This window comes from Mustela nigripes, chromosome 4 (genome assembly GCF_022355385.1).
Source record: "Mustela nigripes isolate SB6536 chromosome 4, MUSNIG.SB6536, whole genome shotgun sequence".
In the NCBI taxonomy this organism is placed as follows: domain Eukaryota; kingdom Metazoa; phylum Chordata; class Mammalia; order Carnivora; family Mustelidae; genus Mustela; species Mustela nigripes.
Window position 1 is genome coordinate 62,669,872 of NC_081560.1, and position 25,929 is coordinate 62,695,800.

General features: G+C 36.9%; 1 protein-coding gene across 1 annotated transcript in view; it reads left to right on the plus strand.

Annotated features, from left to right (window-relative positions):
• The window catches only part of THSD7A (thrombospondin type 1 domain containing 7A), a 469,954-nt gene that overhangs the window by 395,823 nt on the left and 48,202 nt on the right, over positions 1-25,929 (plus strand). The window contains exons 12-13 of the mRNA XM_059396774.1: positions 10,728-10,922; positions 12,349-12,612. Coding sequence (XP_059252757.1) covers positions 10,728-10,922; positions 12,349-12,612 — 459 coding nt within the window. The remainder of the gene's footprint in view (positions 1-10,727; positions 10,923-12,348; positions 12,613-25,929) is intronic.

Consider the following 25,929-nt stretch of genomic DNA (forward strand, 5'->3'; position numbering starts at 1 on the left):
GAGGGCACATACCTCAATATCATCAAAGCCATCTATGAAAAACCCACTGCGAATATCATTCTCAATGGAGAAAAACTGAAAGCTTTTCCGCTAAGGTCAGGAACACGGCAGGGATGTCCATTATCACCACTGCTATTCAACATAGTACTAGAGGTCCTAGCCTCAGCAATCAGACAACAAAAGGAAATTAAAGGCATCCAAATCGGCAAAGAAGAAGTCAAATTATCACTCTTACAGGCAATACAATGGCCCTAAATTCATATCTCTCAATAGTTACCCTGAATGTTAATGGGCTAAATGCCCCTTTCAAAAGACACAGTGTATCAGAATGGATAAAAAAACAAAACCCATCTATATGTTGCCTCCAAGAAACTCATTTTAAGCCCGAAGACACCTCCAGATTTAAAGTGAGGGGGTGGAAAAGAATTTGCCATGCTAATGGACATCAGAAGAAAGCAGGAGTGGCAATCCTTTTATCTGATGAAGCCAAGGGAGAAGCTAAGATCTCTATGATATAGTGTACATAGGAGGAGAAATGCTTATTGTACGTTCCCATTAGTAGGTTTCTTTTTCCAGTAACCTGTTTGCATGTGTGTAGTCTTTAAGCCTTTTTTTTTTTTAACCTAAAGAACTTTAATCGTATTAGCTTTAAATTACTATTAACCCTTGCTTGGGTTGGAAATGACACCATATGAACTAAAATATGAGATTGCTAACTTTACCACTCTGTGATTCTAAAGATAAATATGTTGATCACATGGCTTTTATCAAACTCTTGTTCTAGACCAGCTGTCAGCACACAGTGGCCTGTGCACCCAATCTCACCCACAGCTTGCGTATTTTTTGATTTTTGTTTTTGTTTTTGCATCCAAAGGTTATTGGAACACAGGTGCACCCTTTTCTTTACCTATGGTCGATGGCTGCTTCCATGAGAAGGAGGCAAAGTTAAGCAGGTTGTGACAGAAACCATATAACCCACAGAGTCAAAAATATTTACTATCTGGTCCTTTACACAAGAAGTTTGCTGACCCGCAGTCTAAACTCTGAAGCCAGGTAATCAATTATAGAATCACAACTTCTAATAATACTGAGTAGTCATTACTTGGTAGGATCAGAGAACCTCTGAAGTTCGTCTGGTCCCTTGGGAAGAAGTTTTTCCATTCAATTCAACATTAAAGTAACTATTTTAGTTTTTTAAGAGCACTGGATTTTAAACACTGTCACAGCAGTAAAATATACACTGTTAGGATGAAATTGCAGTACTGTTTTTTTTTTTTTTTCAGGGGGTGTGAGAAGTAAAATTTTGACCCTAAAACTTTATTAGTAAAAAATTTTTTTAAAAAAAGCACTAAAGGTGAAAGCAGATACTACATGGGATGGAAGACAAGCGAGAAGACCCTCATAATTCTCCTGTCCAGCAGCTGATAAATCATACCCAAGTGGACAGTAAGAGTTCATTTACTAAGTATGCAGAGAAAGGACAGAACTTGTGTGTCTCATATAGCATGTGCCACTCAGCGGAACATTGACAAGATCACCTATTATGATTCAGATTTTCTCAAATGACTCGAACCTTACACAGTCGAGGAAAAATAGAACTCTGAATTTCCCTTTTATCAGATTACTAGCCAGCGGCCCTAAGTTTCCTCGTTTCGAGTCACCTACACCTACTTTTAGCAAACTGTTAATAATAAAGTGGCTGTTATGGACAGACTTTCATTTTTACTATTAATAGCATCATTGGTCCAATCATTAAGTATTGTCTGTGTTGATACACTGCAGAGGATATGGGAAGCAATTATGGTCCCAGAGTCTCTTTAACAAGTAACTGCAACTGCTTCCTATCCCAGCATTGACATTCCCTATAAAGCAAATTGGTGAGAAGCAACCTTACTCAGAAATGAGTTAGAATGACATGGATAGAAGAATATAGGAATATTCTGTCCCAATCAAGGAAATGGAGTTTTGACCAAGGCTACGTTCTCTATATTTCAGAACTATGTGAAAATGCTCTCAGAACTCTTACATCAGAACATAAAGAGCTTTAAAAGAAAATTGATATGCTGAACATATCAAACTGAAACTTTGAACATGTTTATTTACGACCCAATCCCATTATATTTTGAAGGAAAAGTAAAATAATGGTGAAGGGAAATTTTGTATCAAGCATTTGCAGAACCACATAATTTTTGCCCAGTCTTCTCTAAATTGAATTAGCTGCTGTGGTACAAAACAGGATAGTTTCCTGAAGTTTATCAAGTGTGTCTATACAAACATTAGAAATCCTCTATAAGATAAGTGCTTAAGACTTCATGTTGATAGCTTTATCAGTCTTCCTAGGCTGCTGTAACAAAACTCTACTGACTGGCAACAGAGGAATTTATGTCTGACAGTCTGGAGTCTAGGCAGTCCAAATCCGGATGCTGGCTAATTCCAGTTCAGCTAAGATCTCTCTTTCTGACTCACCCATGATTGTTTTCCTGCTTTTCCTCACATGGCAGAGAGAGGGAGAGAGCAAGCTCTCTGGTTTCTCCTTCTAAGAGCACTAACCTCATTGTGAGGACCCTAGCCTCATGATCTCATCTCTGCCGATTACTTCCCGAAAGCTACATCTCAAAATGCTATCACATTGGGGGTTCGGACCTCAACGTATGAATTTCCAGGGACACAGTTCAACCCATAGCAATAACAAAGGGCCAGTGTCTTGAAAAATGTTCCTATTCTACTGTACATGCTGTAAGTTTGTGGATACTAGCTCTCTCAGAAAGCTGTGAGAATAGGTTAACACCAGTCCCTAAAAGCCAGATTAAACTTCCTGAATATCATTCAGCACAATTTATTCTTTCATAAAACAGATATTCGTTGAATATATGCCCCATGTTGCCTCTTGCCTTCATGGTGGTAGGTCCAGACTGTCGAGAGAATAACAGTATATAATAAGTAATTTTCACTCATTTCTTATGGTAGGTCATATTCTATGGGTATATGTGATCCAGGTGTTAAGCATATTAAATAATACATTAGTAATAGTATACATAATAACCACTAAAAATTAAGAAAAGATCAAAAGAGGTAACCACTTGATTGGCCATAGTGACAGAGGAAATGACATTTAAATCTAGGATGACAAAAGCAAAAAGGCACAAAATAAAATCCGGACATGTAGGGAACAGAGCAGGTTGCCTATAATTCCTATGAGTAAGTTGGAGGCAAAGGACCACGCTCAGGAGGTTTGAAATACTAGAGGGGGGTCCAGGAGAGGAGGAGGAGAGAGAAGGAATATTGTTGCAATAGGAAATGAGACACAAAGAAGAATTTTAGTAAGGCTTTGAATATTGAGGATGATATCGTCCAAGAAACTTCATGCAATGATTTAAAAAATAAAGAAAGGAGAGATACTTTAAAGAAGGATTTGAACAGATTTGCCAACTTTAAGCCTGGAATCATTCTTAAATATCATAGGGGAATTTTAGAGAGCCTTTGAAAAAGGCATCTTTTCTATAATATTGTCAATAAAAGAAATGGAAATAACATGAAAGTACTTTCACATTCTGTGTAATTTTTAGGTGAATAGACACTCATATTTACTTCATACTGTTTGAGTCACTTGTATATAAATTTTTAATAGAACAGTAATTGCTGCTGTCTTTTCTCTCTGCTCACATGTCTACAGCTTCGTTGGCATTGGAAGGCTAACTTATGGCATATGAGTCAGTGACTGTGTCATTGAAACCTGGCCATAATAGCTACATCCAGACTTTCCATGAGAGCTGTATTCCAAATTAAATATATAGCTCATGATAATGACAGTTTTCGATAATTTACGTATTTTTTCTTTATGTCTGTCCTAAGGGGCAATGTCAGTCACTACTATTTAAAATATATATGTATTATTCCAGTGTTTATTACCTTATGACACATTTATGCCATGAGTATGAGGTAAACATATCACAGGTTAAATGCTGAGTTTCACAAAATAACTTCAGATCGGCTCTTGTTCAGGTTCCTTTTTGGTCTTCATGCTGTCTCCTGCCAAGCGTACTTCCTGTGAATTCGATGGATCTATGGCTAATGATTCCCAGGGTCAACCCTGCCTATCCTAATCCCCCATTCCCTCTATATACTTGCGTGCCAAAAAATGTCTGTTAGAATGTTGACCTGTCACTAAGTTCTGACATCAGTCTCTTTATGTGGAAGCTAGTACGATTCTGATGTATTCTCAAATAGATCGCAAAAAGAGGAAAAAAAAAATCATAACTTTAATGCCATGCTCATATGACTAAGACCCCCCTGGTCCCACAAGTATTCACTCTGTATCATCTGTTTGGTTGAAAAGTTTACAAAAGGAAAGTCTAGGGGGAAAAAGGAAGTTCTAATTCTCCTTCTACCAGAATTAAATCTAAATGATGTGCAAAGTATTTAAGGCTAACTTACGTATCTATTTATTTATTTATTTATTTATTTATTTATTTGTGAGCAAATATGCTTAGATCTTGTGCTTAAATTACGTGCCTTCATCTCTACTGGTGCTCTTGGCATCATCCCTTTCCTTAAACTCTGGCCCATTTTGTTCTTTTTTAAGGGATTGCATTTTGGAAGCATTATCAAGGTTAGGCCCAGAATATCTGGGTTAACTTTGGTCATTCACACGAATGTGCTGATTTTCAGAGATTACTATGCAATGAAAAAGAAAAGAAGGAAAGTGGAAAAAGAACGAGGTAGGAAAGAGCTACACTCAGCATAACTCAAAGAGCAAAGGTACTTGCTTTGAAGAGATTTTTCAGAGACATGATTTTAACACTTTTTGGATGGAATACATATTAGTTACCACCCAATATTGTTATACATTTACAATGCTCCTTTTTAGTTACAAAGCTATTTTTTAAAAATTTCCAGAATGATTTCTAAATATAAATGGTTCGCTCTAATTGCCTGTGAATATGAGCATCCTAGGTGATTGGGAGATTTTGGTCTTGTTTTTGTATTTCTGCGAGGGCCCTGTCATGAAATTATTATTAGAATGTGCTATTTTTGAAATAGCTCATAAAATAAGCTTGACACTGTGCTGTGTCCAGGTTGGTTTCTCAGTGATGCAGTCAGGTAGCCCTTCTCTGGTGGCTCGTCTGAGCTACTCCCCTGGGAGTTGATTATTACTTCCTAGTATATCCTCATCCAAGAACCTTCACATAGATTCACATATATTATCAGCCTCAATGAGACTGGGGAGTCATTGGTAACTTTTAGGATCAATAAAAGAAAAGTACATTTCTTTCCATTCTGCCAGAGCTACACTCACAAGTTGTAATTAGAAAGTCATCTGGCAAACTTGTCAGTGAAAATCTCTTCCACACAGAGCAGGCCGGGGATCATTACGTCTGCCTAGTAAACAACTGGGGCCCTCTTGCATTATTTATGGGTTGGGTCTTATTTCTAAGCACAATTAGGTCTCTTGGTAACTAGCTTTCACTCACATTAAGCTTTTTCTTCTTCATTTCTACGTGATTTGTTCTCACTTTTGCCATTTTTTTCATTAACATCATAGGAAAAAAATCACTCCTCCAAGCATTCAGTCCGCCGAACACATACCCAGACGCTGTTGCTGTGAGGTAAACCGTGTTAATATTACTCAGCTTAATAAATAATGTCTCAGAACTCCTTGAACTCTTTGTTTACATACAGTCCAGCAGCTTTCACTGCATTGGGGCGTTCATCTTCTCCTGTTTCCTGTAATGAACTTCTATGTGCACATTTTAGATCTAGTCATTTATTTCACTGATTATTCAAACGAAATGACATGGTCTTGCATGCTGAAGGGTAATCTGCAGACTGAGAGAACTCCTTCTTCTTTTGTGCATCCTGAATAATAAGGGAGTTTCATTCCTCTTCAAGAAAATGAAGATGAGCAACTGCATTTGGAATTCTATTAGATTTACTTCAGGGCTGCGTCGGTAACCTTCCATTTACATAGTCATATATGCATAACACAGATACCCGTGTCCTTTTAGCTCAAACCAATGTTATCTATTCCCTTTCATTCCTGGAACCTTGATTATGCTCCTCTTTAAAAGATAGCTCAAAATTCAACCATCATGAAAACATTCTAAAATTGACTTTACTTATTCAACTGATTAATTTTTTTATTTAAATTTATGGGAAGCTTCAAAGAGACACGGAAATAGGAAGACTAATGTAATGAGCACTGGTAGCATGGTCTTCCTTTCCACGGCTTTGACAGGCTTTTAGCAGGTTGCCATTCTTGGTCATCTGCCACTTCTCACACTCTTACAAAGATTTTGCTGGGATCTTTTAAAGCAACTCCCAGATAAGATGTCTATCATCCATAAATACTTTATTGTTTCAAATGTACCAGTAGTACTATTATAACACTAAACACAATTAACAATAATTCTTGAATATCATCTATATTCACACCATGTCTAATTTCCCCCCATCATCTCAAAAATGTCCACAGTTAGTTTGTTCAAACCAGGGTTCATAAAGGTCTCTGCACTGCATTTGGTTAGAATACTTGTTGAGTAACTTTTAATCTAACAGTTCTAGCTCCCTTTTCCAGAGCATTTATTTGTTCAGGACACTTGCTCTCTTACTTACCTTACCGTCATTCCCTCAATGTTGATGGGCCCAGCATGCCTTCCCTAATTCAGACATAACCCACAAGGCAGCCACATGGGTGTCCCTCAGGCTTTGAGTCTGCTGGAAGCAGCCCGTCTGTGACACAGAAATAAAAATTGCTGTGCCTCATGTAAGTAAAATAAGATTATAAACAAACAGGATATAATCAACGTGGAGTTAAAGAATTTTGCCTTAAAATAATTCTTCTGAGGGGCGCCTGGGTGGCTCCGTGGTTAAGCCGCTGCCTTCAGCTCGGGTCATGATCTCGGGGTCCTGGGATCGAGCCCCGTGTCGGGCTCTCTGCTCAGCAGAGAGCCTGCTTCCTCCTCTTTCTCTGCCTGCCTCTGCCTGCTTGTGATCTCTCTCTGTCAAATAAATAAATAAAATCTTTAAAAAAATAATAATAATTCTTCTGATATTTGCTGACCTCACTAAGATGATTTCATGGTGAATGAAGCAGATGGACCGCATGGGTTTTGGCCCATCTTGTGCGTGAGACCTCTGCCCAAAGGAGAACTTGCATAATCATCACACACCCTCCACCTGAAAATACAGAGACAGCTGTCTGGGTGTATGTAGCTCTCTGGTGTGCTAGGAAATCATGCTTTGTCTGATGCATCTTTTCTACAGTTAAAACTACCCTGTTTTCAGTATCTTAGAGGTGACATTTAGGGTTTATAAAGTTTAAAGACCAGATGGTTTCCTTTTCAAAGATTTTTATTTTCCTCACCCTAATAGCAGGAAGTTCATTTCAGATTGCATTTCTGTGCTTGAATTGTTGTGTTTCCTCTAAGTCAGAACAGAAACAAGTTGAGATGTATGATAAATTTTCAATATATTGTGCAAATATTGCTGTTGTTACGTGTTTAGATAACATTACATGAGTAATTCATTCAAAGTACACTGTCTAAAATCTTAGATAAGAGCAGCAGAATGCTGCGTGGGTTTCTGAGAACAGATATGGAAAATTTCCATTTTTTTTTTCTTTTCCACTAATTGAAATACTTAAGGTATACATACAAGGAAGACGGCTTCACATTTATGCAAATAATACAGATCTGCACAAAATAAGCTAGCTCATTTCTGGAACTGTGCTGTTAGTGGTTTCCTTTTATATTGGTTTTTTGGCGTCACATAATGTGATGAGAGAGCAATTCTGAAACAAAACTTGTGAGAGAACCTTAGAAAGTGAGCCTTAATGGAGAACCCAAGGCAATTTCATTTAGTTTCTCAAAAGATTTCTATTCAGTTCTCTGTTTCAGAGAGTCGGATTGGATGAGTAGATAAAAGTAGTCTTATGTCAAAGAACCCAAATTTAGTTTTATAATTTTTGTTATTTTCTTTTATTATAAACAGTGGGACCCTCTTCATAGCCTAGAGTTCTGATATGGTCAAATCTCATATTTTCCAAATTAATCATTCTTCAGATTCCTACATATCCCAACAAACAAATCCTGTAATAGCTCCCTCTTTGTCAGTCCTTCCTCTCGAGCTTCCTTGGGACAGCTCAGCTCACAAACCATCAGAGATTACTAAATTTACAGTGTTTAAGGAACCCGCTCTGCCTCTACGTGGCAGCAGACTGCAGAACCACATCATTAGCACCCACTCCAGCACTGATCCATGGATAACATCCTCCCAAGCTATGTCGGTGCTCCCTTGGTTCACTGCTGAGCAAGTCCCCTTGAGTCCCACTTTTCGAGCTCTCTTAGCTCATCAGCATTGTTTCCCAACCTTGGCGCATTGCCAAGGGTGGTTGAGCACCAAGGCACTTTCCGCTCTTAGTCCCAGATCTCAGCCAGACCCTTCCCGGTGCCTTGACTACTCAAGTGAATGGGTCTCAAACTTTAATGTGAATAAGGAACATCTGAGCAGCTTGGGGGGTAGGAGTGGGGTTGGAGGGGAGACACATAATCTCTGACTCCACCCACAGAAATCTCATTCAGGAGTTCTGGAGTGAATCCAAGAATCTTCCACTTTCACAATATTCTAGGTGTTTCTGTTGCGAGTGAAAAAATATCACTGGCCAGAGCAGTGGTCTGAATCCACTGCTGTGCATTTGAATCATGAAGGGGTTTTAAAAAGATGCTGATGCCCAGGACCCTGTCCTCAACCCATAAATCAGAATGTTTGAGTTGGGCAAGGGGACGGACATCTCTCAGAAACTCTCCAGGTGATGGTAGTCCGCAGCCTGCTATGAGAACTGCGAGTAGACCAGGAGGATAAACACAGTGCCGCAGACAGCGGCTCTCCTGGGTGGTGAGTATCTCTTCAGGGCACTTGTTGCTGTCTCCTGTCACGAAACTTCCATAACCACCACCACTGTTCACTCTACCGGGTTTTTATATATTTAAAATTCAGGGAGCCCTGTCTCCTCTTAATACAAATTGTCCCTTTCAGTGTGGTGCACCTTAAATGAAAAGTATCTTCAGCTCAAAACTAAATGAATACTGACCTACCTTTGCACAATTAGGTAACTTTTCTTGCACCAGCTGTGACAAGCTGTATTCACCTACACAGAGAAAGTCTTCCCTTGCAAAAACTGTTACATCCTCTTAGACACTCCGTCACACAGCCCTGCTGCTGGGTGTTAAGTTACACTATACAGATCTGGAGAGTGTTGTCTAACCCGGGCTCCCGGGTTCCCTAACTATAACTTAGGATTACAATGTCAGGCTCCTTCACTTAGTTTCATGATGAATAGAATCTTGAGCAGGAAAGCGATCAAGTTCCAGCCTAAGCCATAAACCTGACGGGCCACGTAAATCAGTGTGCCTGGGGCCGTGTAAGCTAGTTCAAGGAAGACACTTTTAGGACCAAGGTCTAAATGTTTCATCTTCTTCCTCAAGAAATGAATAAGTTATTTTTAAAACCATAGGAGAAAATTGCAGGGAAAGGGGACTTTAAAACATCACTTGCTCTTTTTCTTTGAGACATGATACCTTAAAGCAATTTTATGACTGCATTCAATAAGCAATAAAAATATGACATGATTTTAAAAAATCCAGTAGAACAATATCTTGGGGGAACTCATATATATATGTGTGTGTGTATATATATATATATATATATATATATATATAATTGACCATTTTTTAGGGCTTATATATAATTGGGGAAATGTCGGTTATGATACAATAAAGATTGCTAAAATTTTTGTTTTTATTTTTAAATTCATGGTTGATATTTGTGCTTGTGAAGAACTTGTAGACAGAGCTGAATGGGGAACTTGGACACAGGCCCTCCTCCCCATTAACCACTCCACAGCCATCCCAACAAGCTTCCAATGTAAAATAACATATTTTCCATACAAATGTAGCTACAAGATGGATTCCATAAGCATCCCCTCCTCACCCAAACCTTCCAGTTTGTTGCTAATAAGACCCCTCTGTATAGAAATCCTAGAGCAGCCAATGATATATAAATATTATTAGAGGAATGTGGTGTCTCCCAGAACCTCTATGAATAGTCTTTGTTCAGCATAAACTATTCTCAGAACCCATGTGTTGTCTCTTAAATAATTAATTTCTAAATAAGGACTTGAAATCCTTAATAGCATGTAATAAAAATGGCTAAATGCTGTGCCTGTGCCTGTGTGTGTGTGTGTGTGTGTGTGTGTGCGTGTGTGTGTGTGCTTTTCTGTGTCACAAAAATCGCTGAGGGTTATCCATTATTTTAAAAAACCCATGGGATCAGGACACCTGGGTGGCTCAGTTGATTAATCCACTGCCTTCGGCTCAGGTCATGATCCCACGATCCTGGGATCGAGTCCCACATGGGGCTCCTTGCTCGGCTGGGAGCCTGCCTCTCCCTCTGCCTTCTCTGCCTGTTTCTCCCCCTGCATGTGTGCATTCTCTCGCTCTCTCTGACAAAAAATAAATAAAATCTTAAAAAAAAAAAAAACAAAAAACTACAGGATCAATTTAATGACTACTATGATTATTAGAAACATTCCTCCCAGATTTCCGCTGCAAATAAAGAATTAAAAGAGGATTCCTCTGATTGCGTAAGAAAATGTTGGTGAATTCCGAAATTGTGGAATAATTATAGACATTCAAATTTGTTTTAAACAGCTCTATATGCTTTTCCTTTAGCTATTACTTGTCGAAAGCAAGATGGAGGACAGGCTGGCATCCACGAGTGCCTTTGGTACGCAGGCCCCGTGCCAGCCCTCACCCAGCCCTGCCAGATCCCCTGCCAAGATGACTGTCAGTTTACCAGCTGGTCCAAGTTTTCTTCTTGCAACGGAGACTGTGGTGCAGTTAGGACCAGAAAGCGCACTATTGTTGGTAAGAATAATTGCGATGTGAAAGCCAATACTGTCAACTTAGAAAACATGTTAAAAGTTAGACCAACAGAGTTCTGACAACGTATTTGGAAAATATATAGATATGCCTTATTGCTGGTGTACTGATACTACGCCAGGGGATTCGCATGTGTATTTTCATGTAAGTTGACAGTGACAGACTATATACTTTTAGTAGAAAGGAAAAGTAACCCTGAAAATTGAGCTCGCTCCCCATACAATAGGTAGATTATTTTTTTGGTTTAAGCATACACTTCTGGCAGATTGCCGACAGACTGTGAGGTGTTTAGAGAACAAAAGGAAATGTTGCCACTTCATTTTCTTAACCCATTCTCACTGTCACAGCCTCAGATTATTTTTCATAGCCTAGAAGAGGAATATGACACTAATTTTGTATCTGAAAAATGCATTTTAAAAGGCAGTCACAATGACAAAAAGTGGCGATATAATGAGCAAGAACAGGAGCTATCATACTGAGCTAAACCTGGTGCATTCAAAAATATTATCAGTGGCAAAAAGAAAGCTAAAAGAAAAAAAAATAGCCAGCAGACTATACAGAATTTAAAAGTTATATAATGAACCACCCGTCATAAAGAAGTCTGTTGAAGGCCAAATAAGGCACATTCTGAAAGTTAGAAATAAATATATGCAATTAATTGTGTGTGATATAACTAATAGTATGATATATATTTAACATAACATAATAGAAATGTGATTAAATTAAAATAATGATACATTAATTTTCAAGCACATATTACTGTTCGTTTTTTATTTTAAAAGGGAATTTATTTAGATTTGCATACAGACCATTCCTAGCACTTTCTTCTGACACTCAATATCTTCACTGTGGATATTATTTACTACACTAATCACCAAGTATGTCAAAATGATGACTCTTCAGAAATAATGAAAGATGCAAACTCATAATCAGAAAAGTAAATATAAAAATCTCATTTTCTGAAATATAATCCTATATAACCATGCCATCTATTTGGAATAAACAGAAAGCTGTACAGTCCAGTACAGTGACTGACTCTCTTTCTTTTATATTTTTGCACATGTTATAAAGGAGAGATTTATGCAATTACCTTAAACTCCCCTAATCAGTGAAAGCCCATGATCATTTGAAAGGATTTTAATCATTCAAGGAGTATAAAATGCAGCACAACAGTGAACACCTTTTGCAAAATGGTGATTTTAAAATGAGAAAATAAGAAAAATTTCACTGTTGCAAGGCACCTAGTATTAATAAGAGCCTCCAGAGAAAGCACTGTGGAGTGAGAAAATAGCATTTATTTGTAAGCTAATGTTGAATATGGTTAAAAATGGAGGAAGGAAGTTAGGAAAGGAAGAAAATTAGGGATGCTTGAAATGAGTAACAATATTTTCCAATTTAAATTTCTCCACAGGAAAAAGTAAAAAGAAGGAAAAATGTAAAAATTCTCAGTTGTACCCCCTGATTGAGACTCAGTACTGTCCTTGTGACAAGTATAATGCACAGCCTGTGGGGAACTGGTCAGACTGCATTTTACCAGAGGGGAAAGCGGAATTGTTGCTGGGAGTGAAAACACAAGGAGATACCAAGGAATGTGGTCAAGGATATCGTTACCAAGCAATGGCATGCTACGACCAGAATGGCCGGCTCGTGGAAACGTCCAGATGTAACAGCCATGGTAATCCAATTTTTGTTCACTGTTACATGTTTGCTTTCTCTGGGGGTGGAGTTTAAATGAACATGGGTCAGAACGGAGGGAAGTGAAGGTTTACAGATAATGCCATAATGGAGCATTTGGGGGGCACCAGATAGGACACACAGGGACATTTGTCTTGTCCAGAAGTTGGCAACTAAATCCCAGAATTGGTGGCAAGAAAGCCTTATGGGCAGACAAAAATGGTGCAAGAAACTTCCTTTGGTACAGATGAAGATATAGGCCCAACAAATAGGCCCAACAAGGCCACAAGAGAGGGCAGAGGGGAGGAGATTTGAATTTAATCTGCAAATAACTAGACAGTCTTCTAATAACCAAACTGGAAAGATTTGAAATATGCCTGAAATGTCGCTAAGTGGCAGAGAAGAAAGACTGAAAGTCATAACTGGTATGAAGTCAAATATCTCTTGTTTATTCCTCATTGTGTTAAGATTAGCAAAAAAAATGGTGGCGGGGAGAAAAAAAAAATGTACATACTCTTAGTTAACTGTGCCCTCTTTAGTTTTCTAAACCAAACACAGTAATAATAATTAAATTGCCAGATGTTTGTGAAGAGTGGCCATCTTTGATCAGAGTATGTTGTAAACTCTTTGGTTCTAAATCTTAATATGGTAGTCCTTAAGCAATATTTTCCATTATTCTTTTATTTTAATACATCTGTCTTTTTGTACTGGACTGAGATTAGGTTACAGTGGGTCAGCCTGAATCATATAGATGCCATATATTTGCAAACACTGGGCAGTGGTCCTCCTACCTTCCTCGTGGAGGTGACCTCAGAAAGATGAGCTACGTTGCCAGGAGGGAGGGACATAGCAGTTACCTTCGAACCTTGCTGGAATAGCTTCTGCTATTGGAACAGTGCTCCTCCAGTTTCAGTATATGGTTCAGAAAACAACAGGAACTAATAGGACCATCTCTATTTATAAACCATCGAAGTATCATCAGTGACACATTTATTGGAATCTCTTAAACCTCCCCCCACAAAGAAATTTCCAAAATTCATTTCCCTTTTTTCACCTTATCTCATAATTCCTTTTTTATCAAAGTCTAGTAAAAATAGCCCCAGAGACTCCATTATATTGAAGCTCTAGATATAAGTATTTTCAGATTAATATATTTAGTTTACTACATTCCTAACTTAAAGATAGTCAATGCATTTAGAACAATAACTACAAAAGAAAAAAGAATTTGATATTTATAATAGGTGTGCTTTGAGAAACAGGTGCAAGAATAACTGATATTTTATTTTCTGTATCAATAATATCTGTGCTATAGATTAGAGACCAGGAAAAATGTAAATGCACTTGCCATTCTGAGATATATGATAATGTAGAAGATCATAATTAGTCATTAAAATGTAAAATTGAAGATCACTTTTAAAAATATGTTTCTCCTAGAATATAGCTTGTAAGGGTTTGCTCACATTTTAAATTGTTATGCCTAGTGAATCACCAAGATAATCATTTGTAACATAACCTTTGAGTTTTCAGAATGACTTTTGTATATTCTCACTTTTATCCTGATCTGTTAATTAGATGCAGGAGAGTGTCAGTAAGCCACTTAACAGTCAATTGTATTTTTAGGGGGAAAAAAAAAAACCTTAAAAATATCCCATGAATCTCATAAAGATGTTTAATCACTTAACAAGTCAAAGTACAAAAATAATAGAAATTGAACAAAGGCAGTAAACTTAATACTGTAGGATTGTTGACTCAAAGCATGAAGAAGACAGTACTGTACTCTAGAACAAAAGCAGAAAAGATAGATTCCCGACAGCACTGAGCTTTGTGGAGCTTGTGGAAGGATCTAAGACCCTTAACTAAGTAAGTGACTCTACTTCGTTCCTTGTGTCTGTCCAGCATCAATTCTTTCTCATTAAATCTAATCTATGGTAGATGTCCAGTGGGATATTTTAGTATTTAACAATACATTTACTCAAAGTGACATCCAAGGAAATTGAATCTCTGTGGCCTGATTTCTTTGGAAATTGCTTGTTTGCTTATATATGTTCTATCACTTCTGATGGTGTTGGTGGTAGACTCTAACTTCGGTGTTCTATGCAAGGCACACTCTACATTACAATCTCAGTGACCACTGCCTTCTTTCAGCCAAACTGGTTTTCCACATGGATGGTGGAAAAAGAGGCTTTCACGAACAAGTCTCTTTCTGCTTTCAGATTAAACATAGAATTGATCCACGTGTATGCAGTGCAAAGACGCAACTCTTCCCTGTTCGATAGTGGCCTTAGGGCGTTTCTATTTTATCTGTGCTGTCCATCTTTGGATCATATTATCAGTTATTCTACTGATAAAATAGTTGGACTTTCACCAGTTTAATTATATTATTTTAGGCCATTTCTCATGTTGTCACCATTATTTTAATATCCTCTCCTTAAGGCACAGTTATGTCTGGAATTCTTTGTAGTGGTAAAGTTAAAGATGATATACCTGTTACTGGGCTCAGGTTCTCAGACCCAGAGACAGGAGAAACAAGGCTGGACCCCAAATTTGAAGGCACAGGCAAGGCTTTATTGGGGCAGCACCTGCAGGCAAAGGGAGACACCATCTTAACGAAAGTGTCAGACTGGCTCTCAGAACGACAGCCAGGGAATGTTTTAAAGGGGTCGTACTTAAGCACAGAGGGGCTGGGGCTCCCAGGCAAGTGGGCACATGGTGCAGTTGACAGAACATGGTTCTTCATACATCAGAGGTTTCATTTGTATAGTAAGTCTCCACCTCTGGGCATGTTTTCTGGCATTAAAATGAGAGGAAAAGCTGATAAAAGGTCAAATTTGGTGGCCATCTTATCACCAGATGTTTTCCTAAATCTCTAGCTAGCAAATACTTTAGGCTCTGTGGACCAAAAGTTCCCTGTACAAGTAAAGACACAAGTGGTCTACAGATCAGCATCAACCTCACAGAGAAACCTTGGAAATGTGAAAATTCAACCCACATTACAGACCCCTTCTGAGTCAGAATCTGCATTTTGACAAGATCCCCAGGAAGCTTTATTGCATGTTTTTAAAAATTTGCATTTATTCATTCATTCATTCATTCATTCATTCATTTACAAGTAAGCTGCATGCCCATCATGGGTCTTGAGCTCACAACACTGAGATTAAGACTTACATGCTCTAAGAACTGAACCAGCCAGGTACCCCACACATTTAAAGTTTAAGGATTACTTTTCTGGATTACGCATATCCTCACAGGTTTTGGTAGGAATGTGAACTTAAATCTTTGTAGGAAAGGCGTGTGGAGATCACCCCCTACAGAAGCACAATATGCTAACTTAGGCAAAATAATCAATACTCCCATGTCATAGTTTACTTGTTCACTTGATTACCACTTATTAAGAAAAGAATATTAGGAATTTTTTTTTAATTTACAAGGGTGGGTCTTCATAAGGTGAATGTCTATTTAGGTATGATTCTCAAACTGAACGAGTCTACAGGGCTCTGTATAAAGGATACTGGCAATTTAATGATTATCAGTACTCAACTTATAAATAGATTTTAGTTCAAGAGCATGTACTTTTAAGATATTGTGTGGAATTCAGGGTACATCTGATAAAAATTAGTATGAATATGGGGACAGTAGATTCTGAGGATAACCTACATAACCACTCAACCATAGTATAACTAGAATGTATTACTTTTGTAATCGGATTCTATAGAAGGTTATATAAGTTTAATATTAGAGGTTAATTAGAAACAAAATTGAATGAGAAACTTTTCCTTATCATCATGGTTGGTGGTATTTGAGGAAGAGCATGTTTAATTAAACCAGGCAGAAAAGGCAATAAATAGAGTCTTGTAAACAAGCTGAAAGGGAGTGCTAAGTTCTGTGAAAACCTTTTTTAGTTGGTCGTATTTGTTTAATGTCTAATTCATTTCAGAATTTAAATCTTGCATTTGACAACACAGGTACAGCTAGTATGACTTTTGCAGTTGTCATTCACAACTGAGATCTTTTTCTTTTTAAGTGTAAAAGAGAGGCAGGGTTTGAGGGACACACTTTTCCTGAGGTAATCGTTGCAAGTTTAAAGAGCCAGGGAAAGAAGGAAGGGGCCACTGTGGATACTGAGTACAAAAGGAAAGCAGTAGCCTAGGGTCAAATTTAAATAAGGTATGGAGACCAGCATTATTCTCCAACAGGCTCCCTGAAGGACTATAGAGGTGATGAGGGAGAAACTTTCATTGGAAAATTTCCTGCAGCTACCATTCCTGTTGTGTGTGACAGAAAAACATCTGGCGTTATTATTTAATTCTATGTGCTCCATGTCCTGGAGACCTCAACTCATCTATTACTTAATAACATGGTTTTCAGACTGGGCTCCACGGAGCCCCTCAAGCCAGGCTGTCAAACATAGCTTCCAATAAATCCCATAAATGTACTGGACTTTCTTTTCAGCTTTTTAGAAAGAAAGTGCTCTGTGGCTTAAAGTAAATTTAACTGCTAAAAATAGTTCATTATCTGTAACAATTAAAAAAAAGAATTTTGATCTTCGCCTTAATCAACAACATCTGCCATTGTATTTTTTTTCACATCCTTTCTTTAGGCCTGTGGCCCCTCATCCCCCCTAATTCTTTAGAGAAGTTATAACACTAATTTTCAGCGAAATGATTACAGAGTGGTAATCTTGCTGATATCTGTGGCAATTTCGTTGATTTAACCATAGAATTGTTCATTCTTTACATTGTCACAAGGTTCATAATTCATAAAGATACTAAATGACCTGTGTGAATCTACATATAGATTCTTATTATAATAGTAAAACCCTGCAAATCTAAAATAGTATTTAAGTTCCATAACCCAATAGTCTGGTCTCATTCCTTCAATGTAGGTCTTTTTCTTCTTCAAAACATCATCAAAAGAGTTATGTAGTGAACAAGGCTTATGCATAAGGAATTTTTTATGCGTACATGAAGAAGGTATTATATGTTAGACATAAACCCTATCTGTGGGCTCAAAAAGCAACCCAAGAGCACACGAACAAATTTATGGGCATTTTAAATTTAAATGTTGAAGAAAAATCTTTACTTCTTTTTTTTTTTTTTTTAAAGATTTTATTTATTTATTTGACAGAGAGAAGATCACAGTAGACAGAGAGGCAGGCAGAGAGAGAGGAGGAAGCAGGCTCCCCGCTGAGCAGAGAGCCCGATGCGGGACTCGATCCCAGGACCCTGAGATCATGACCTGAGCCGAAGGCAGCGGCTTAACCCACTGAGCCACCCAGGCGCCCAAGAAAAATCTTTACTTCTATTTACTTTCCATGTTTATTCCATTTCTTCATAGCTGCATTAAAATTCACTATATCTCTTATAGGAAATTTTAGTTAACTTGCATAAAAACAAACTTGATTCCTCTTTGGGTCTTTTTAAATGGCCATTTAAAAAAAAAAAAAAAGCCTCAAAGTATTTATTCACATAACAGTTTCCCCCTCCCTTGGCCATTAGCTTGACCTTTAGAGCCTTAGAACATTAAAGTAAATATAATTTAAGAAAAAGAAAATTTCTTAATTTTGGGAGAGTTAGAAGTTTTTTATTTGTTTATCCACTTTTGTATTTTTTTCCATATCTGGAAATGGACACGAAAAATCCTACTTTTTACATATTAAAACTCTATACACCTTAAAACATGAATCCAAGGCTTTTTCATTTATTTATTTATTTATTTATTTATTTAAGTGTTTCAAGATTCACTGTTTACATATAACACTCAGTGTTCCGTACAATATGTGCCCTCCTTAATACCCTCTACCAGGCTCATATGAATCCAAGTCTAATGCATTGTAATTACAACCTATCTGAATGATCTGTTTCTTACTGGTCCAGGAGATGCTATAGAATAAAGTCAATATAGGAATGCACCAAACAAATCATTCTAGAGATTCACAGTTCATATTAGCAAAAAAAGGAAAGCCCAGGGTAAAGAGACCTACTTAATTTAAATGCAGTGATTTTTTAACTTGACCACAGAATTTTTTTTTTTTTTTGGTTAAAATTATACTTAATGCCTATTAAAATCCAGCAAACTAATGTTTAAAGATCATCCTTTGGAAATACTTCTAAGACAATATATGGTTTTCACTGATTGAAAGAAAAATGTCCTACATTGGATCAAGTTAAAAATAAGTCACTGTAATAAGTTTTAGAATAAATTTTATTCTAAATTTATTTAGAATTTATTTCCCATTACTTTATGGTCTCAACATTCCACCAAATACGTTTACATTGCTGACAAAGCCTTATTCCCAAAGTGAGCTTTTTAGTACTGATGTCTTGTTTTTAATACAGTATTAGTTAAAATTATAAATGTTAAATATGGAGAGAAGGTCCATAAATGCTTTAATGTATGTAATTATTCCCAAGGCTTTATTTTTGTTGAATAAGTGAACTGTAGATGCAGGGTCTTATATAAATAAGTTTATTTACTTTTTAGATTAAAAGGTATGTCTGAAAGTGAAGTGTAACTCTGCCGTTAACTACCTGGAGTTAGGCCAAATGCCACCAGTTAAGGGCTTAGTCTTCAACCAGACTGCTTGGCCCTTCAGACACCAGCGGCAGGTTCAGGGCTCCCCAGGCCACCCTTACTACTGACATACTGGCTACAGATTTAGAGGTTCCAGCCACCCCTCAGGTTTACTGGAACACCTCAGAGAACTTAGGAAACCACTATACAGTTGACCCTTGAGCAACACGACTTTAACTGTGTGGGTTCACTTGAACACAGATTTGTTTCTGTAAGTATAGTACAGGACTGTAAGTGTATTTTTCTCTTCCTTAAGATTTTCTTAATGTTTTCTTTTGATCCAGCTTACTTTGTTTTAAGAAAACAGCATATAGTATATACAATATACAAAATGCATGTTATTTAGCTCCTTATGTATTCCATAAGACTTGTGGTCAACAGTAGATGATTAGTAGTTAGGTTTTGGGGGAGTCAAAGTTGTATAAGGATTTTCAGCTGCACAGGGAGTCATTTCCCATAACCCCCAAGGACTTATAATTAGAGTCTTATTATAGCAAAAGAATACAAATCAGAAGTACCCAGGGGGGCCAGGGTGACTCAGTTAAGTACCTGACTCTTGATTTTGGCTCAGGTCACAATCTCAGGGATGTGAGATCAAGCCCCACTTGATCGGGCTCTGCACTGGGCATGGAACCTGCTTAAGATCATCTCTCTCCCTCTCTTAAAAAAAAAAAGAAAAAGAAAAAGAAAAAGAAAGAAAGAAAGGGAAGAAAAGAACAGAACAAGAACAAGAACAAGAAGAAACAGCTACCAAAATAAGAGACAAATGGGCAAGGTCTGCGAAGGCATGGCCCTCTCTACATATCAGTGTGTATTATCTGCCAGAAAGCTCACCTGAGCTTTGCTATGCAGAGTTTTCACTGGGGCCTCATTGCGTAGACATGATTAATTGATTCATTGGGCACATAGTTGAACTCACTCTTTCCCCCAACCTGCACACAGAGATTGGGTGGATATCATATGGCTTAAAACCCAAACCCTCTAAACTTGTTGTTTCTTTGTGGTATGACCCGCCCCACCTCTTCAGGCATCTCTTTTAACATAAACTCACCTGTAGTCCAAGAAGCCACCATGAATAAGAAAGAGTCAGGAAATTTTAGGACTTCAATGCTACCTCCCAGGAATCAAGACAAAGAACAGCCAAATCCCTTATTATACAACGGGAGGTTTTAGAGTTGGCAATAAGAAATGGCCTTGGTAATAAACTTGTACATAGCTGTACCTAAGTGAATCTGAATGTGCCTCATCGGGTAACTTCCAGTATTGGAATAATAACAGCAACAGAATCCCATAGCCATGAATACTGATGCTGAAAATTCCTGAGAAAATCTTTAAGGACCCAGCAGATATGAAGAGATAGGCTTTCATATGTATATAAAAACAATAAATATAAAATTAAAATAGCATTTCATTGTAATTACATTTTCCTGAACACTTCACTATGAAAAACATGATTGCCTAAGGTTGATCATAACTTTTCATACATTGAATATATGAATTTGGATAGAACATTTGATGATAAGAATTTGGCTATAAATAGGAATTTGGTTTTCCTGAATTGAGTTATCAGTCCTCAATATGCAATTATAAAAGAATATTCTATTTGAGAATTTTTTAACAATATTTTTAACATTTTTAAACCCATGAGGACAGTAATAAAGTTCTAGCTAATTTTTCTCATTCCTGATTGCAGTCATGTACATAGAATATATATTAAAGTAGGAGAGATTTTTTGAGTTTTCTTTTGAGATTAATCCAAAAGTTTCACACAAGAGTGCCACAGAGTTGCTTATTCAAACAGCTGTAAATCAGAACCAACCAATATTTTCCATGTGCTTTGAAAATCAATTCTTTATCAGCAGTGCACCTTTCAACAACACAATATAGTAACTGTGAAGATTGTAGAAAGCTGCTTTATCTGTGCATTCATAATTCAAATGAATGGGGTGATTGGATGTCTCTCAAAAGCAGTATGTCCTCCAGTTGCCACTTTAAGCCTGCTAGTGTTTTGTTTTTGTTTCAACCTGGAAGAGTGGTCAGAATAGATACGGGATACATAAAACATGATCAGAAGTCAGGAGGTTGATTTTTCCATGTGTCAAATTCAGTGTTGAACTGCTAAAAGTTTTAACACGCTAATTGTGAAGTCATTTGCTTTATTCCCGCATTCTTCAGAAGGCATAAATTGCTACAAGATGCCAGCAGTTTATTTAGCCTTAAAACGCATGAAATGTTTCCGTCTTTCCATCCCCTGTGATTGTTTGGTGTTAATTGCCCTCAAAAATGATCTTAGCAGAGAAGGCAAGGGAATGCTTATCTAGCAATTTACTAGTAGCATTAAGGATTTTAATTGCGCTAGATAAACGTGACAGACAATTATTGAGTGTTGTTACACATTGGAAAATAAAAATGGAATGCTGAGCATTACACTCTTTTGCAGTTTGTCTTTATGTCAGTGCCTAATTTATATCTTTTAACAATTTAATAGGTTGAGTTTTATTTGAGAGATGTTTTCTGGAATATGCTGTTGGAAGATCAGACATAAAAGTTTTATATCTGCTTACTTAAGTAATATAATGTGAATCAGTCTGAAGTCATACATGTCAACTCTCCCTAATGCTATAATCTTCCAACAGATAAAATGGAAAGAAAGAATATCCATTTATCTGTTACTTTGTGAAGTAGTGACATGAATGATCCTGTGATTCTACTTTCAACTAGGAGTACAAAATAACAAAGGTTAAAAGTTTACTTTTGTGGTCATTTTGAAGGTGGGAAAATGCAATTCTTCTAGAAATATTTCAATAATTTATTACCTTTGTAACAAAAGATAAAGAAGGCACTATATCATAATAAATGGGACAATCCGAAAAGAAAATCTAACAATTATAGATATTTATGCACCCAACATGGGGGCACCCAAGCACAAAAGAACTTATTGATAATAAGACAATAACCATAGGGGACTTTAAGACCCACTTACATCAATGGACAGATCATCGAAACAGAAAATAAACAAGAAAATATCGACTTTGAATGACACACTGGACCAGATGGACTTAACAGATTTAGTCAGAACATTCCATCCTAAAACAGCACAATACACATTCTTTTCAAGTGCACATGAAGCATTCTCCAGAATAGCTCACATATTCATTCACAAAGCAGGCCACAACAAATACAAAAAGGTTGAAATCATACCATGCACTGTTTCTGACTATAGTGCTATGAAACTAGAGATCAACCTCAAGAGAAAATCTGGAAAGAACACAAATACATGGAGGTTAAACAACATGCTACTAAACAATGAATGGGTCAACCAGGAAACCAAAGAAGAAATTTAAAATCAAAAAACAATAAACAATAAACATAGAAACAAGTGAAAATGAAAACACAGTGGTTCAAAATCTTTGGGGTGCAGCAAAAGTGGTCCTGATAAGGAGGTATATAGCAATACAGGTCTACCTTAAGAAACAAGAAAAATCTCAACAACCTGACCTTATACTCAAAGGAGCGAGAAAAAGAACAAAGCCTAAAGCCAGCAAAAAGAAGGAAATAATAAGGATTAGAGCAGAAATAAATGATATAGAAATTTTAAAAAAATAGATGAATGAAACCAGGAGCTGGTTCTTTGAAAAAATTACAAAAACAGATACACTTGTAGTCAGACACATCAAAAAGAAAAGAGAAAGGACTCAAATAAATAAAATCACAAATGAGAGAGAACTAACACTAACAACTAACAACCAATACCACAGAAGTACATTTATAAGAGAATAACACTAACACTAACAACCAATACCACAGAAGTACAGTTATAAGAGAATATTATGAAAAACTATCAGTCAACAAATTGGACAACCTGGAGGAAATGGATAAATTCCTAGAAACACATAAACTACCAAAAGTGAAATGGGAAGAAATAGAAAACTTGAACAGATCAATAACCAGAAAAAAAAAAAAATCAATAATTAAAAACTCCCAAAAAACAAAACCCAGACCCAGCTGGCTTCACAAATTCTACCAAAATTTAAAGAAGAGATAGTCCCCATTCTTCTCAAACTATTCCAAAAAATAGAGAAGGAAGGAAAACTTCCAAACTCATTCTATGAGGCCAGCGTTGCCCTGATACCCAAACCAGATAAAGACTCCTCTGAAAAAGAAAACCATAGGCCAGGATTGCTGATGAATATAGATTCAAAAATTCTCAGTAAAATACTAACAAACAAAATTCAACAATACAGACAAAAAAAAAAAAATCATTCACTATGCTCAAGTGGGATTTATTCCTGAGATGCAAGGGTGGTTCAGTATTTGCAAATGAACGTGATATACTGCATTAATAAAGGATGAGAGTAATATGATCTTCTCAATAGATACATAAAAAGCATTGACAAAGTACAACACCAATTGATGATCCAAAAAAAACCCAACTCAACAAAGTAGGGATAGAGGGAACATAGCACAACATAATAAAGGTCATATGTGAAAAACCCACAGTATAATATCATCCTCAATGGAGAAAAACTGAGAATTTTCCTCTATGGTCAGAAATGACAGGGATGTCTGCTCTCACCTCTTGTTATTTAACACAGTACTGGAAGATCTAGCCTCAGCAATCAGACAACACAAAGAACTAAAAGGCATCCACATTGGCAAGGAACAAGTCAAACTTTCACTGTTTGCAGATGTCACGATACTCTATATAGAAAACCCAAAACTTCATCAAAAATTGCTTGAACTGATACACCAATTGAGTAATGTTGTGGGATACAAAATGAATGCACAGAAATCTATTGCATTTCTATACATCAATAATGAAGCAGTAGGAAGAGAAATTAAGGAACTGATCCAATTTACAGTTGCACCAAAAAACCGTAAGATACTTAGGAATAAATCTGACCAAAGAGTCAAACAACAGGTACTCTGAAAACTATAAAACACTGGGGGGGAGAAACTGAAGATGATACAAACAAATGGGAAGACATTCCCTGCTCAGGGATTGGAAGAACAAATATTATTAAAATGTCTATACCAACCAAAGCAGTCTACACACTTAATGCAATGCCTATCAAAATACCGATAGTATTCTGTGAAAAGTAGAACAGATAATACTATAATTTAGATGGCACCACAAAGACCCTGAGGGTCAAAGCAATTGAAAAAGAAAAGTGAAACTGGAAGCATTATAATTCTGAACTTCAAATTATATTGCAAAGCTACCATGATCAAAACAATATGGTACTGGCACAAAAGCAGACACATAGATCAATGAAACAGAATAGAAAACTCAGAAATTAACTAATTATATGGTCAATTAATCTTCAACAAAGCAAGAAAGAATATCCAATGGGAAAAAGACAGCCTCTTCAAACAGTATTGGAAAAACTAGACAGCGACATGCAAAAGAATGAAACTGGACTTTCTTATACCATACACGAAAATAAGTTCAAAATGGTTTGAAGACCTACGGTGAGACCTGAAACCATACAAATCTTAGAGGAGAACACAGACAGGAACTTAATTTGTTATGGGATCCAGCTCCACATCGGGGTCCATGCTGGGCATGGAGCCTGATTGGGATTCTCTCTTCCTCTCCCTCTGCCCTTTCTCCCTGCAAATAGTGGGCAGAAGCCATGAATAGACATTTTTCAAAAGAAGACATACATATAGGTGGCCAACAGACACATGAAAAGATGCTCAATATCACTGATTAGGGACATACACATCAAAACTACAGCGAGATTTCATCTCACACCCGTCAGAATGGCTACAGTCAACAACACAAGCAACAAGTGTTGGTAAGGATATAGAGAAAAAGGACCCCTGTACCCTGTTTGTGGGGATGCAAATTGGTGCAGCCACTCTGAAAAACAGTGTAGAGGTTCCTCAAAAACTTAAAAATAAAACTACCTTACAATCCAACAATTGTACCACTAGGTATTTACCCAAAGAATACAAAAATACTAATTCAAAGAGATATATGCACTCCATTGTTTATAGCAGAATTATTTACAATAGCCAAGTTTTGAAAACATCCAAGTGTCTGTATTCATCAACTGGTGAATAGATAAAGAAAATGTGTTACACACACACACACACACTGGAATATTAGTCAATTAAAAAAAAATTTAAAAAAAATTAGATCTTGTAAAAGCCTGGATGAAGCCTAGAGAGTAAAATGCCAAATGAAATTAGTCAGTGAAGACAAACAACATATGATTTCAGTTATATGTAAAACTTAAGAAATGAAATTAATGAACAAAGGAAAAGAAGAGAGAGAAGCAAACCAAGGAAGAGACCCAAAACTATAAAGAACAAACTGATATTTACCAGAGGGGACGTGCATGGGGGAGACTAGTTAAATGGGCCATGGGGATCCAGGAGTACACTTGATGATGTACTGGGTGTTGTATAAAGGTGTTGAATCACTACATTGTATACTTGAATTAATATCACACTGTATGTTAATGAACTGGAATTTAAATAAAAACTTAAATTATTACCTTTGAAATTCTAGTGTCCTTTTACCAAAGCTATTGATAACATTTGAAAATAATTGGGATTTTTTTTAAAAAATCCTACTTTTGGATGTAATTGTAAATGGGATTGACTCCTTAATATCTCTTTCTTCTGTCTTGCTGTTGGTGAAGAGAAATGCAACTGATTTCTGTGCATTGATTTTATATCCCGACACTTTACTGAATTCCTGTATAAGTTCTAGCAGTTTTGGAGTGGAGTCTTTTGG